Genomic DNA, 12,421 nt, shown 5'->3' on the forward strand with positions numbered 1-12,421 from the left:
TTCCTTTCTTCTTTCCTTCCTTCCTTCTTTCCTTTTTTATAATCACTGCTCTAATTTTTACCTTCAGCCTGTTTGGAAATCACCATGATAAGACTACAAAAAAGCCATCAAGTCAACACAAATAGAAGCATGGGTGCTGCATTTCCCAATAAGCTGCATGGAGTCAACTCTTAATGAAACCAGTCATCTCAGAAAACAATAGAAGAGGGGGCAGGATAGGAAACATGCAGAAACACAAAGTCTCACAGAGCTGGCTGTGTGTGACCTTTGCAAATTACTGCTTAAGGTCAGCTATACCTGGCAGAGATATACATCTGTAATTACTGTACTCTGCTGGGGCTCGACTTTTTTTCCCAACTTTTTAGGATGCATATTCAGGAGATAATTTTATTTGTTTTCTTTTGCTGAAAGCTGTAATGAAATTCTAAAGCAATGAGTGAATGGAATTATGAAAGAAGAATTTGTAAATAAAAATCATGTGGGCCATTCCTTTAACCCCAGTGAGACAATGCTGAATCTGATATAACTATTAGTGACTGTTTGGAGGCTAAAAAGATCCCAAATTCATCCTATATGGGGCAAAACAAATAAAACAAAAATCTGAAAAGCTCTTTTAAAAAGCAGTTTCCCTTGTACCCTACAAAGCTTTTCTTTTCTCCCTCTCTCTCTCTCTCTCTCTCTCTCATTTTCTTACCTCCATCTAAATCTTTTTCCTTTTCTTTCTCTTCCCAACATGCCTTGCATTTGGGTCTTTAAAGGTTATAGAAGGTAAGCAGTAGTCATTCTGGCTCTTTAGGTGAAAACTTACAGTCACTTTAGTAAAGGAAGCAGAGCTAATCGATCTTTCCGAACCCTCAGTACAGAGCCTGTGTTTGAGCCTATGGGATCTCTTGAGTTTTCCTGTTCTACAGCAGTATATTTAAACCTTGATTAGGATTTAGGAATGAAAGAGAAAACATTTAAAGAAGATCCACATCCAGATCTGTTGGGAGTGCTTGCAGCAGTTTCCCAGGTAGTCTACATGAGGAAGGAGCCCAGCTGGGGCAGGGCACCAGTTTTCCTTTCACCTTTCTCTTCACCTTAGTTTCAATTATCTGTTCTTATGTCTTGAGGCATTTCCTCCCAGAATAGCCTTTCTCTAAAGCTGGTAATGCCTTACATATTCATCCTTTTGGACATATTCATTCATTCTGCAGACATTTATTGAGTTTGGGTTCTGTGCCAAGGCACAGGACGTACAAGGATACATTTGACAGAATCCCTCTCCTGGGGAAAGCTTCAGTCCGGGGCTGTAGAGACCCCTGGAGACAGAAAACAGTAAGAAAAGAAAGAGTGCCTTTGAAGGGGCTTTCTCTTTATATCTCACCATGTCAGGAGAGGGTCTGCAAGGCAGCAGATATAACGGTGAGAACACTCTACACAATTAACACTGTTTATTTGCTTGTTTTAACTTCCTTTTCTCTCTTCCTGACCACAAATGCAGTCTGAGATCAGAAATGACAAAATGGTGTCCCTGCAACCCGCCTATGGACATTTTTTTTTTTCTGGCTCAGAGGTTTCAGTGCCAAAAATCAGATTTCTAGCTTTTCCTGAAATGTTAGAGGTTCTTCCCATAAAACAACATTTGACTGAATTCGGAGTTTATGACTGCCTCTTTTAGGTGTAGAACTCTCTCTCCAGTCCTTCACAGTCTTCCAAGATTAACAGATAGCCATTTTTTCATCATACTTCAGTTGTCTTTTCTTTCACTTGGCCTGTTTCATTACTTATGTTACCTGCCTGGTATGTATTTGAGTTTGTGACACGTATGATGCTGAAGAAGTGCCCATTGAACCATTTTCATATCTTCAGCACAACAGCTAATTCATAGTAGTACCCCATTGTGTATTTGATCACATAGAAACACACATGGGCCATTAAATTAGAGCTACAACTGTAGTCAAGTCAACTCTGGGTATACAAGGTTCTACAGCACAATGGACTGAAATGTATTATGAGTAGAGAAAAACATCTGTTTTGGGGCTGTCAAAACTCTCCCAGAAAACATGCCAGTGCTGATCAGGGATTTCTCAACCACATCCATAGTAGAAGGAAACCTCTCTTCTTTCTCTACAGGAACCTCTCTACATTTTTTTCATGTGGTGAATTCATTTTTGTCCTGGGGTGAACACCTGTGTGACTATTTAAAAACCGCAGTGCCAGGTGTGTGAGTATGAGTGCCTCCTTTGTATAATGCTCTTCTCAATGATTACTCAGCAGGCTGGGTCAGGAAAAAGCCTTCAAACTGAATATAGAAAAAGCTGTTAAAGGATTTTTTAAAATATATCTGTTACAAGTGCATGCACTGAAAATATTGCAGTCAAATTATACAAACAGCTCATAGCCTTGTAAGATCCTTTTGTTTTTACCATCATGTGAAAATGTTTAGTATCTCTGCATATGTAGTTGTAAGTTGGGAGGGAGTAATAAGGGAGGGAATTTTGGAAGACCTAGTAAACCCTAAAAATCTGGAAGATATTATATTACAAAATATTTAAAATATTAAAACCAAAGAGATTTGTTTACCTTTTGCTTTGTCTCAGGATCTCCATTCCTCTTTTCCAGGAGATGGCGGCCCTAGGGAAAGCATTCGGTTTGCATTCGATCACAATATCCCCACCAACTTGAACAACTGAATTTTTTTTAATGGGATTTTTGGAGAAATCAGGAGCTGAGGCTAAAAACAAAATTACAAAATTGTTAAATTACTAATATCTGTAAACAAAACTTTTTTCAAGCTACTTTGCTCAAGGTTTTTTTGGGCTAGTTATGGATTTGGCATTTTGGAGTCCGTTTCCATTTGTAAAATGAAGATGACAATAGATATTACCTCAGAAAGTTAGTCTAGGTCTTGAATGAGATAACATTCAATAAAGAAGGGTAAATAGTGCCTGGCACAAAGTATGGGCTCAGTAAACGTAATTTATTTTTGTTTTGGTGCTGGTCATTGTGATAACAAAAGCATTGTGATAACAAAAGTGAGGGAGGAAGCAAGTTACAAAAAGTCACATTCTTAATAATATTTATAATGAAGAGGGTGAAGATGGTTCCACAAGAACAGAAGACAGAATTTTAACCCTGATTAGGGAAATCACTAAATCTGTTCTAGCCAAGATAATAATCCTAAATGTGAATATACATATATGACAATGAAATACCTTTGAAGTAAATCAGAAGTACATCATCATTATTTTAGATTTCTTCAGGCATGCCTTTAACTAGAAAAATGGAAATAGTCTGCCTTCTGTTGAAGCAGGCAGGCTGAGTAGAAACTTAAAAAAAAAAACAAAAACTAATCTTTGTCAGTTTCAACAAATACCAGTTCATGAGAGTGATAAATAATTAGACTGCCTGGGTGCATCCAAGTCTTCCCAGCTCCATTCTTGTGGGAACCTATGTGTCCAATCCCCATTCTTAGCCTAAAGTCTACGTGAACTGAAGTTCTTTCAGATATGCCATGTTCTCTTCTGGGCGTTTCGAGTATGGCTTCTCTGTCCTTCCACTGACTTGTGCATGCTTTTTCTTCTTATCTCAGCTTAAAGAGAATGTTCTCAATTTAGATTATGTTCAACTGATAACACCTATTCAATTCTTCACTGTAATAATCATGATATTTTAAAATTTAGCCTTTTTTTCTCTGTGAAACTACAGGTTCTATGAAGGTAAAGATCACTCTAATTTTGATAATTCTGTTTTAGGTGCTTAGTACACAGTAAATATTCAATAAATACTGACTGAATGAATAAACAAATGAATCAATGTCCATCACCCATATGCTCATGAAACTGTCTTTTTGCTTAATTCCTCCTCTCTTTCATCTCCTGTCTTCATACCATTAAGAAAGCCTTAGGATGAAAGATATCAATGAGTCATTTATCCTGACAGACACCACTGGTTGACTGTCCCAGAATATCATCTGCAAACCACTTCTATCTCAACATTTTCCACTATAGGGGCTGATTTTCCCAGCTTCTCTTGAGGTCTCAGTGGTCACATGACAGGGTTCTAGCTAATGACATAAAAGGAGTCTGCTGAAAGGGCTCAGAAATTTTTGCTTTTCTAATGAAAAGGACTGTCCACTCTGTCTTCTTCTGCTTTGAGTATGGACTTGCTTTCTGTAGCTACAGCAGTCATCCTGGAACCAGGAGGCTACAAGCATGAGGAAAGAGTTTAAAGAATAATGTCATCAAGTCACAGTGCCATTGCTCAGCTACCACCCCTGAAGTTATTATTGAGATAAAATAAATCGTTGTTTAAGTCTCTATAAATTGAGGTTTTCATTTCTTATTTTCTTATTTTCAGCTGAAAACATTCCTAATAGATGCTTTTGGGGTTGTATTCAAAACCTCATGCTGGGATCAGCTTTGGAGGAGCCACTTCTGGTTTGGATGAACCCAATAGTGGGCTCCTCCAAGCCCTAATATGTTGCCCTAGCAGAATAATAATTCTCACTTAGCATTTTTTTTTTTTTTTTTTTTTGCGGTATGCGGGTCTCTCACTGTTGTGGCCTCTCCCATTGCGGAGCACAGGCTCCGGACGTGCAGGATCAGCGGCCATGGCTCACGGGCCCAGCCGCTCCGCGGCATGTGGGATATTCCCGGACCGGGGCACGAACCCGCGTCCCCTACATCGGCAGGCGGACTCTCAACCACTGCGCCACCAGGGAAGCCCCTCACTTCGTATTTTTTTAGAAGCTAAGTTAGACATTTTTCATTATTTCAAGGAAAAGCAATTTCTAATTTACGGAAAAATTGGATTCATATTACATATAATCATAGCTTGCTAAAATGTCAGTTTGAATTTTTTGGCTATAAATGAATGACTTACCTAATACTCTCAATTCTGCATTTGCATAAATTATCTGATATTTGTTTTCTGCAGCACATTGGTAGATACCAGAATCTGACACATTCAGCATAGTTATGATAAGTGTCCCATTTTCTATTTGAATTCTTTCCTAATAAAAGAAAAGTCACATAAAGATGCTAGTGTGTTAACGTAGGTATTCTCTTATCATTTATGCATATTGATGAGCTATGATATTTTGGTGTATGAGAACTGTTGCTTATGAAAATGAGGTTAGTATACTTCAAGATCCTGAGAAGCTTTCTGGAGTTTAACAAAATGGAAATATTCTTAGTATAATTTTAGTGGTTAGTATATTTTATGTTACCTTATTTCTTTGAATATTGGCATTCTTTGCATAGAAGGTATGTTGTGTTACCTTTCTGTTATACGGTATATAAAATAATTTGGAATACTCTATCTACCATTCCAATTTTCCAAAAAACATGGTTGACAATAATGTTAGACATGGATAGAGTGATGAGCAAATTTCCTTGGATTTCCATCATAATGTCTCAAAAAGACTTAAAATATGATGACTTGATAATTTTCTAATTCAGTACCTAAGTTGAAGTAGCTAAATTCTTCTTTTCTGAAGTTGACTGTAAAGTATGTTTAAATAGCCAAAATCTGTTACAGAGTCCCATTTGGAGTATAGAAATATAATTTTGAGTGTATAGAATGAAATAATTTAATAGTGCAAATATAACTTTAAATATTTCAGGGTACCTATTACCATCCTCTAAAGATAACAAAAGTAGGCTGGAGGAAACAGGGAATGTTACATGCAAAGGGATTCAGGAATTAAATTTCAGTAAAGCCAAAACAAAGAACGGTGTTCCATTCAGATTCTAAACAACAGATGTTCCTTTTATCTCTAACTGTGCCTATAAGTGCAAAGTAGAGTGGAGAATTAACACAATTATTTGGATAATTTGATGGGAAAAATAACCTTGTCTCATTCTCTGTATATTGTAGAATAAGGTGTGCTTTAGACTGAAAAATGTGGATAACTGCCTCAGTTCTCTACTTCCCTAAGTTTAGAGACAGCCATTAGCTTTCATAAAACCAAGATACTGGATAATGATTAAGAGCTTGGGTTCTGGAATCAGATTATGCTTAGAATATTAATTCTAACATTTACTAGCTGCGGTGTGACCTTGGACAAATGGACTTAAGCCCTCTGAAACCAATATTTTTTCATTTATAGAAATAATAATCATATCTCTCTCATAAAATTGTCATGAGGATACAATAAGATAATGCATGGAAAATATTTAACACAGGGCCTGGCTCATATGAGAGTTCAGTGGATGTTGATGATGATGATGATGATGATGATGATAATGATATCATCTGAATACGGATCCATCACTGAGTAATGTGTGACCTTGTACAAGTTGTGTTCTCTACCCTTAGTTTTCTCATTTGAAAAATAGCGATATTAATAGCTATGTGAGGATTAAATAAATTTAAGGATTAAATAAATTAAGGTATATAAAGATTATACTGTATTTCCTGGCACCTACTAAACACTCCAGAAACATAGTTTCTGTTAGTAACAAAATTTCCCTAGCAGAGTAGGTGAATGTTTAATATCAGCACAGTTGCTTACCTCTGGATTGAGGCGTTCACCATTCTTTAACCACGTGTACCAAGGGTTTGGCTTTCCACTAGCTTTGCATTCCCAAAGCAAGCTGTCATAGATGGACAGGTATGTATTTTGGATTTTTTGTTCCCATTCTGGAGGGGCTGTTTCAAATAGAAACAACAGCAGCTATTTAGCAAGTCAGTTATCCAAGACATTATTTTACATTCCAAGGACTGTAGAAATGAGAAGGACAAGGCTAACTGGGTCTGGTAGTACTGTACACACATGATTTGAGGGAAGAGAAATGCAGGACCCCCAAAGTAGGATAAGAGAAGCCCTGTTGTAAATATCAGTGGACCTTTTGCGTAAGATTGATGTTTGCCTTTTGTCGTTTTGCTGCACCTATATAACAACTTGAGAGTTGTGGGAACAAGGCTAGAGAATAATTCCATGTTAACTATTAGTATATAGGTCAAGTTAGAAAATGTACATCAAATCTGAACCTCTGTGGACAAAAGGCTATTGATTACATTTGGATTAAACTAAGTAAAATAATTGTATCTATACCCGATATAGTTACAATTCAGTAGTTTGAAGCATAAATCAAATATCAGCCTCATCACATTTTAGTACAGTTATAATCCCGTTTTTTTTTCCTACATAAAATTCTTGACAGGGAATGAGAACTTTTGGAGTTGTATATAGGTTAAGCATCTAACTTTGATCCTAGGCATGAATTTTCCAAACCTTATTTTCTAATCTGAGAAAGTTCTACATAGTTCTGAAGCAAAAAGCAACTGGTATAATTGATGTTGAAATGTTATTTAAGTGTAAGGTAGTATTATCCTTTCTAACATTCATGGAAACAGGGGTGTATAAGTTAAATGCTTTAAAATTAATATTTCTTCTATAATGATGATAGGAAAATTTCTGGATTTGCAATTTAATCCCTCTCCTTTGTTTAGATCTATTCTAGATATGTTGGAGTGGAGGAGCCTTCCTTTGGAATCTCAATCTATTACAATCTAGGTGTTTTATATGTGTTGTACTCAATTCTCCCTCCAAACTTTTATAGAGAATTTTGTTGTATGGGTGTTACAACACCCATGTCTGCTCAAGAAGACATAGTTAGAAAAGAGAAACCTATCTTTTTACTCCGAGAGCAGAGCCGAAGTCAAGGGCTTGTGTTCAGTTTGTTGATTTGGGAGTGCTGGCCAAGTGTAAGGTGTCAGGAAAAGGGAGAGTCAACAGGGAAGGAAAGAGTTAATGCAAGGATGAGTTATTGAGTTGACCACCAGCACGGAGGACTGTTACTCCATCCTCTGTGAATGTATAAGGAGTGTCTATAACTGCCTACCCAGGAAAGGAGGAGGAAGCATTTATTCATTGGCTCTTTTTCAGTTATTCAAGGGCAGTGCAGGTGTTAACTATTAGGACATCCAGGTTTTGTGTGCTTAAGTGCTGAGTAGGTTCTTGAAGGGGCCAAAGAAAACTGGAGCACGAAACAAGATGGCCTTCTGTGGCACCTGCGGTAAGACTCTGTCAGGCTACACCTGCAAACCACGGTGCTGAGCTGGTCACTGCAGCAGTAGTTGGAGAAAGTGGAACTGAGAGTCTTTGAAATGATGCACAAGTATATCTGACTATCAGGGTGTTTCCACTGTAACTTCTGCTTCCACAAAGATAGAAGGTCCTTCAGGGAGGAGAGGAAGAAATCATGATGTCCCACTGTGGTGAAAAGTAAGCCTAGATTACCTCCTGTGGAAATCAGGGCAGTTTCCAGTTACAGAACATGTTTTTCACAACCTTGAGGGATAAATGAAGGCAACCCTTAGAAGAACTGAGTGTATGGGTGAAATTGATTCATGTTTCTATTTATTATTTTTAAAATGTATAATTTGTAGGTAATTGTTCAGAAATTGCCCTAACATATGTTTGACCTGGAAGAAGAAATGCATGGTCATATAAAATCCACATAGCTTACAGGAGTTTGAGATATATATGGTTTGTTGCTTAGTGCAATAACTGTAACTTTAAACCATATTTATTTATTTAATGTGTACATTCTTTAGATGCTTAGGATTCTGAAGAACAAAGTTTTAAATCTTCAACTAAGTAGGAACTACATTAAAAAAAAAAAAAGCTTAGGATTTCAAGTCTATCACATGGGCTTGGGTTTTAGATTTATTTTTTCCCCCATCAATGGTTGTGTAACTCACTTAACTCCTCTAAATGTGTTCCATTTTTTATAATGAAAATAATCTTTTATAAACTTATTTTGGAGGTTATAAGGACACAATATAGATGGATATTTTTCCTCCAATTACTTTATTACTGATTATAAATGTGTCACATAGAAACCTGTCACATAGAAAATGACTTTTGGCCATGTATAAATACAGTTTTAAAAAGTCCCCTAGTACAGATGTATTAAATTTAGCAAAGAAGTTAAGAATATTTTAAAAGCAACAAACATTTTGATAATTATGAGGTATATTTTATGGTTTTTTGGCATCAGAAAGAAAAAGTGAATTTCATGCAAGTGTGTATTTTGGCCTGGATGAAAGAAGACATAAAGACAACTTTTATAAAATATATGCTTTCCCCATCTCTCTTAAGTCCATGAGAGATTCTGATAATTGAGGCAAATATATTTTTTAAATGAAGTAATGAGGTTTTTTTTCTATTACCTACATATGAGTAGACAATTATGGGAAATATAAACAAATACTGAAAGCTACCATTAAGTATTATGTTTCTCCTGTCATTTTCTCCTTCTTTTGTAAGTTCTACTTGGGATTATAATTAAGGTTTTCATAGGCTGTTGCTGAATGTTTTAAGGGAAATATATTGCATTCCATTCTACTTTGTGTTATAAACGTCTATGGCTTTTACATGACATTGCTGATATTTCCAAGGCAATTATAATAAACAATAGCATGCTATTATTTATTAGCATACTATGCTGATATTAAAGCCATATTTTAAAAATGGTCATTCCCATCTGCTAATCATTGTATCAGTAAGCATCTTTTCCTGGAAATGTGTCTTCTCTATTTCTCCTATGACACTTTTCCACAACATGCTAAAGACCTTCACTATTTACTATAAAGGATATGACCAATTATTTCATATACTTTTTGAAATTCATTAGCTCACCATAGAAAATGAGTTGACCTTTTGCAAGATTTCTTCCTCGAAGGTTACTTGCAATGCACTCATAGACGCCTTCATCTTCCTGTTGAAAGTTTGGGATTTCAAGGATAGCTTGGGATTTGCTGTACTTGACTTTCCCAGGCAACGGGCTTCCATCCAACCTCCTCCAACTAATATCAGGGACTGGACTAAACAGTTATACCTCATTAGAATAGAAGATGGTTCAGTCTTTATGACAGCAGGATAAAATAAGAATTCCTTAAGCATAACTCTCAAGGAAAAAAAATCAATCGATATATTATATTGTGACTAGCTTTCAGATCATGCAGTCATTTGCCATTCACTCATCCAGCGATTTATAACACTTTATTAAGAGCCTGTCGTGTGCAAGTCACAGTACTAGGATCAGGGAATAAACTGATGACTGAACTAAACATGTTTTCTGCCCTCATGTTGCTCACAGACTAGTGGGGAAACAGGCAATAAACAAATTATGAAAAACAAATATATTTGTAAATTGCAATAACTGAAGCAAAGGAAATAAGGTGCAAAGATAATAGCAAGATTATATCAGTTTAAATACAGTGGTCAGGAAATTCTTTGTCAGGATGTGACTTTTAAGAGGAGGCAAGCTCTCTCTATTTACAGATTCTAAGACAAAAATACAGATTCCTCTATAGCTAAATTGGTACTAATATGTTACTGAAGACATATGTGATGGGTGAGCTAAATTATCAAAGGGGATCAGTATTATATAACAGACCCAGATGAATTGGGAGCACAGAATCTATGATCCTCAAAAGAATGTACTTATTTATACCCAAACTTAAAACAAAATGACATAAGAGATAACTTTACATTGTACTCTGTCTGTTTTCAGAAAGAATTTGTAAAGAATTCCTTTATTTATAGGAATTTAGCTAAAGGTCTTAAATCTAATATGTTTAGTCTAATACGGTTATCTTTTAAAACAGCAAAAATAACATAGTGAGGAAGGCCTCACTTGTACAGATAGAATATAAAGAAATGTGGGTTATAAATAAAGTTATAACCAGAAAATCTTACCTAATAAATCAATCATTTGTTAAATCAATCCCCAATCTATTCGCACTATCATCTTTCCTTTCTTACTTTCAAGTAATTCTTCATTCCCTTATGGATTTTCAGGTGCTTTAAATATTTCTGTTCTAAACATATTTCAAATAATAATAATAATAATAGTAAATCATTTTGCAAAGCCAAATTATAAACTTTGTAGAAGATGCAAAATTTTTTTCAAGTCCATGAAACTGATGTAGGGGAACCATTCAGTCACATACAAAGTGGTTGACAAATGAAGATCTACTGAGTCTGAGCAGTAACAACTGCAGAAAATTGGTGGTGATGACTGAGTAGGGACTTCAATTAAAGCAGGAAAACTGATGAAGGCTCAGGAATTTTTTATTGCAAACAATGATGATCCTGCTGTGCAAATCAAAGATATACATCATGCAGAAAGTCATACATGTGCTCACACATATTTCACAGGAAACATACTCCCCAATCAATGTTTGATTCATCTGTTTTTCTCAGAATTAGCATATAGTGACAAACACAACTTGAATTTTGTTAAACACAACATCATTATGTATTATGATAAGTTTTGTTTTTGTCCTTTTAAAAAGCTTTGCCACTTGCCACAACTTTAGGTTGATATTTTAGTAAAATGGCATATTCTTGCCAACAATTAACCCAGATAACTGGTTTTCTTATTCATTCATTTTATGAAATACCAAACTAAGAATAAAAATAAAGTTCTAGAAGAAAGTTTACTCACAGAGAAAGATCTTCACCAAGTCTGGGGCAGTATTATCCAATTCTTAAAAATACATGTAATGTGTATGTGAACATGAAAAGTTAGTAGCTATAGGTGGTGAGAATATGAATGCCTTTTATTCTCCTTTTTTCTGCTTATCTCAATTTTTCCATTATTTTCCTACAATGAGCATATATTACCCGTGTAACAGAAAAATTCTAAGAAAATTTATTTACAAAGAGAAAAATATTATAAATAGAGGTTCTGATATTTATCTGAATTCATGATCCTTTGTTGTCTTTTTATGATAGTGTATCTCTGAGGTTTATGACAAATACATGCAAAATATTCAACTAAAAAACATTTTAACCTAAAACATTCAGACAAAAAAAAAATTTCAGTGAAGGCTATTTTCCCATTGTTATATCATTGTTCTTTATTTTAACTATGAAGACAGAAGTCAATTTTTAACCTAACTAAATCTCTAAATCTCTGAACCAGAAATTGAATGGTTTGACATTTAATAATAATAACTATAATAATATCACAATGAAGAGCTACGGTTTATTAACCACAAACTGTGTGCCAAGCACTATGTGTATAATATGTAAATATAATTTCATTTTCTCTTTTTATAAGTGAAAGTGGCACAGCTGGGATTTATTTCCAGGTTTCTTTGTCTCAGAATCTATGTGCTTACAAGACAAAACAGACATCACAGCCACTGTAAAATCATCCTCTGATAGCTTTCAGTTTTTGTGTTTTTGTAAAAGTGAATCACCATCTTAAGTGGCCCAATTAAGTGGGGGTAAAAAGAACAAGTCCCACCAATCCCAATTATTCTGACCTTTCCCTCCAAAAGAACTCAGTGAGGACACTGGAGTCTCTGGACAAGCATTTTTCCCTTGAAGGATAAAATGACGTATCCTATATAGACACACCTTTCCAATAGAAGTAGTGTAGCAGATAATGTCAGTGCTTCACCCGTTTTCTTT

At 35.4% G+C, this 12,421-nt stretch overlaps 1 protein-coding gene across 4 annotated transcripts in view; it reads right to left on the minus strand.

The window, feature by feature from the left end:
- Positions 1-12,421, minus strand: part of CNTN6 (contactin 6) — a gene marked incomplete at both ends in the record, with an annotated part of 242,731 nt that overhangs the window by 63,742 nt on the left and 166,568 nt on the right. For 2 of the 4 annotated variants that reach the window (XM_082638597.1, XM_082638596.1), the window contains 4 exons: positions 2,566-2,716; positions 4,867-4,996; positions 6,500-6,636; positions 9,635-9,814. In XM_082638597.1, coding sequence (XP_082494723.1) covers positions 2,566-2,716; positions 4,867-4,996; positions 6,500-6,636; positions 9,635-9,814 — 598 coding nt within the window. Of the gene's footprint in view, positions 1-2,565; positions 2,717-4,866; positions 4,997-6,499; positions 6,637-9,634; positions 9,820-12,421 lie in introns of all 4 variants that reach the window. The other 2 variants (XM_082638595.1, XM_082638598.1) reach the window with 2 other exon arrangements.

The sequence above is a fragment of the Mesoplodon mirus genome, assembly GCF_964341445.2.
Source record: "Mesoplodon mirus genome assembly, chromosome: 12".
NCBI lineage: Eukaryota > Metazoa > Chordata > Mammalia > Artiodactyla > Ziphiidae > Mesoplodon > Mesoplodon mirus.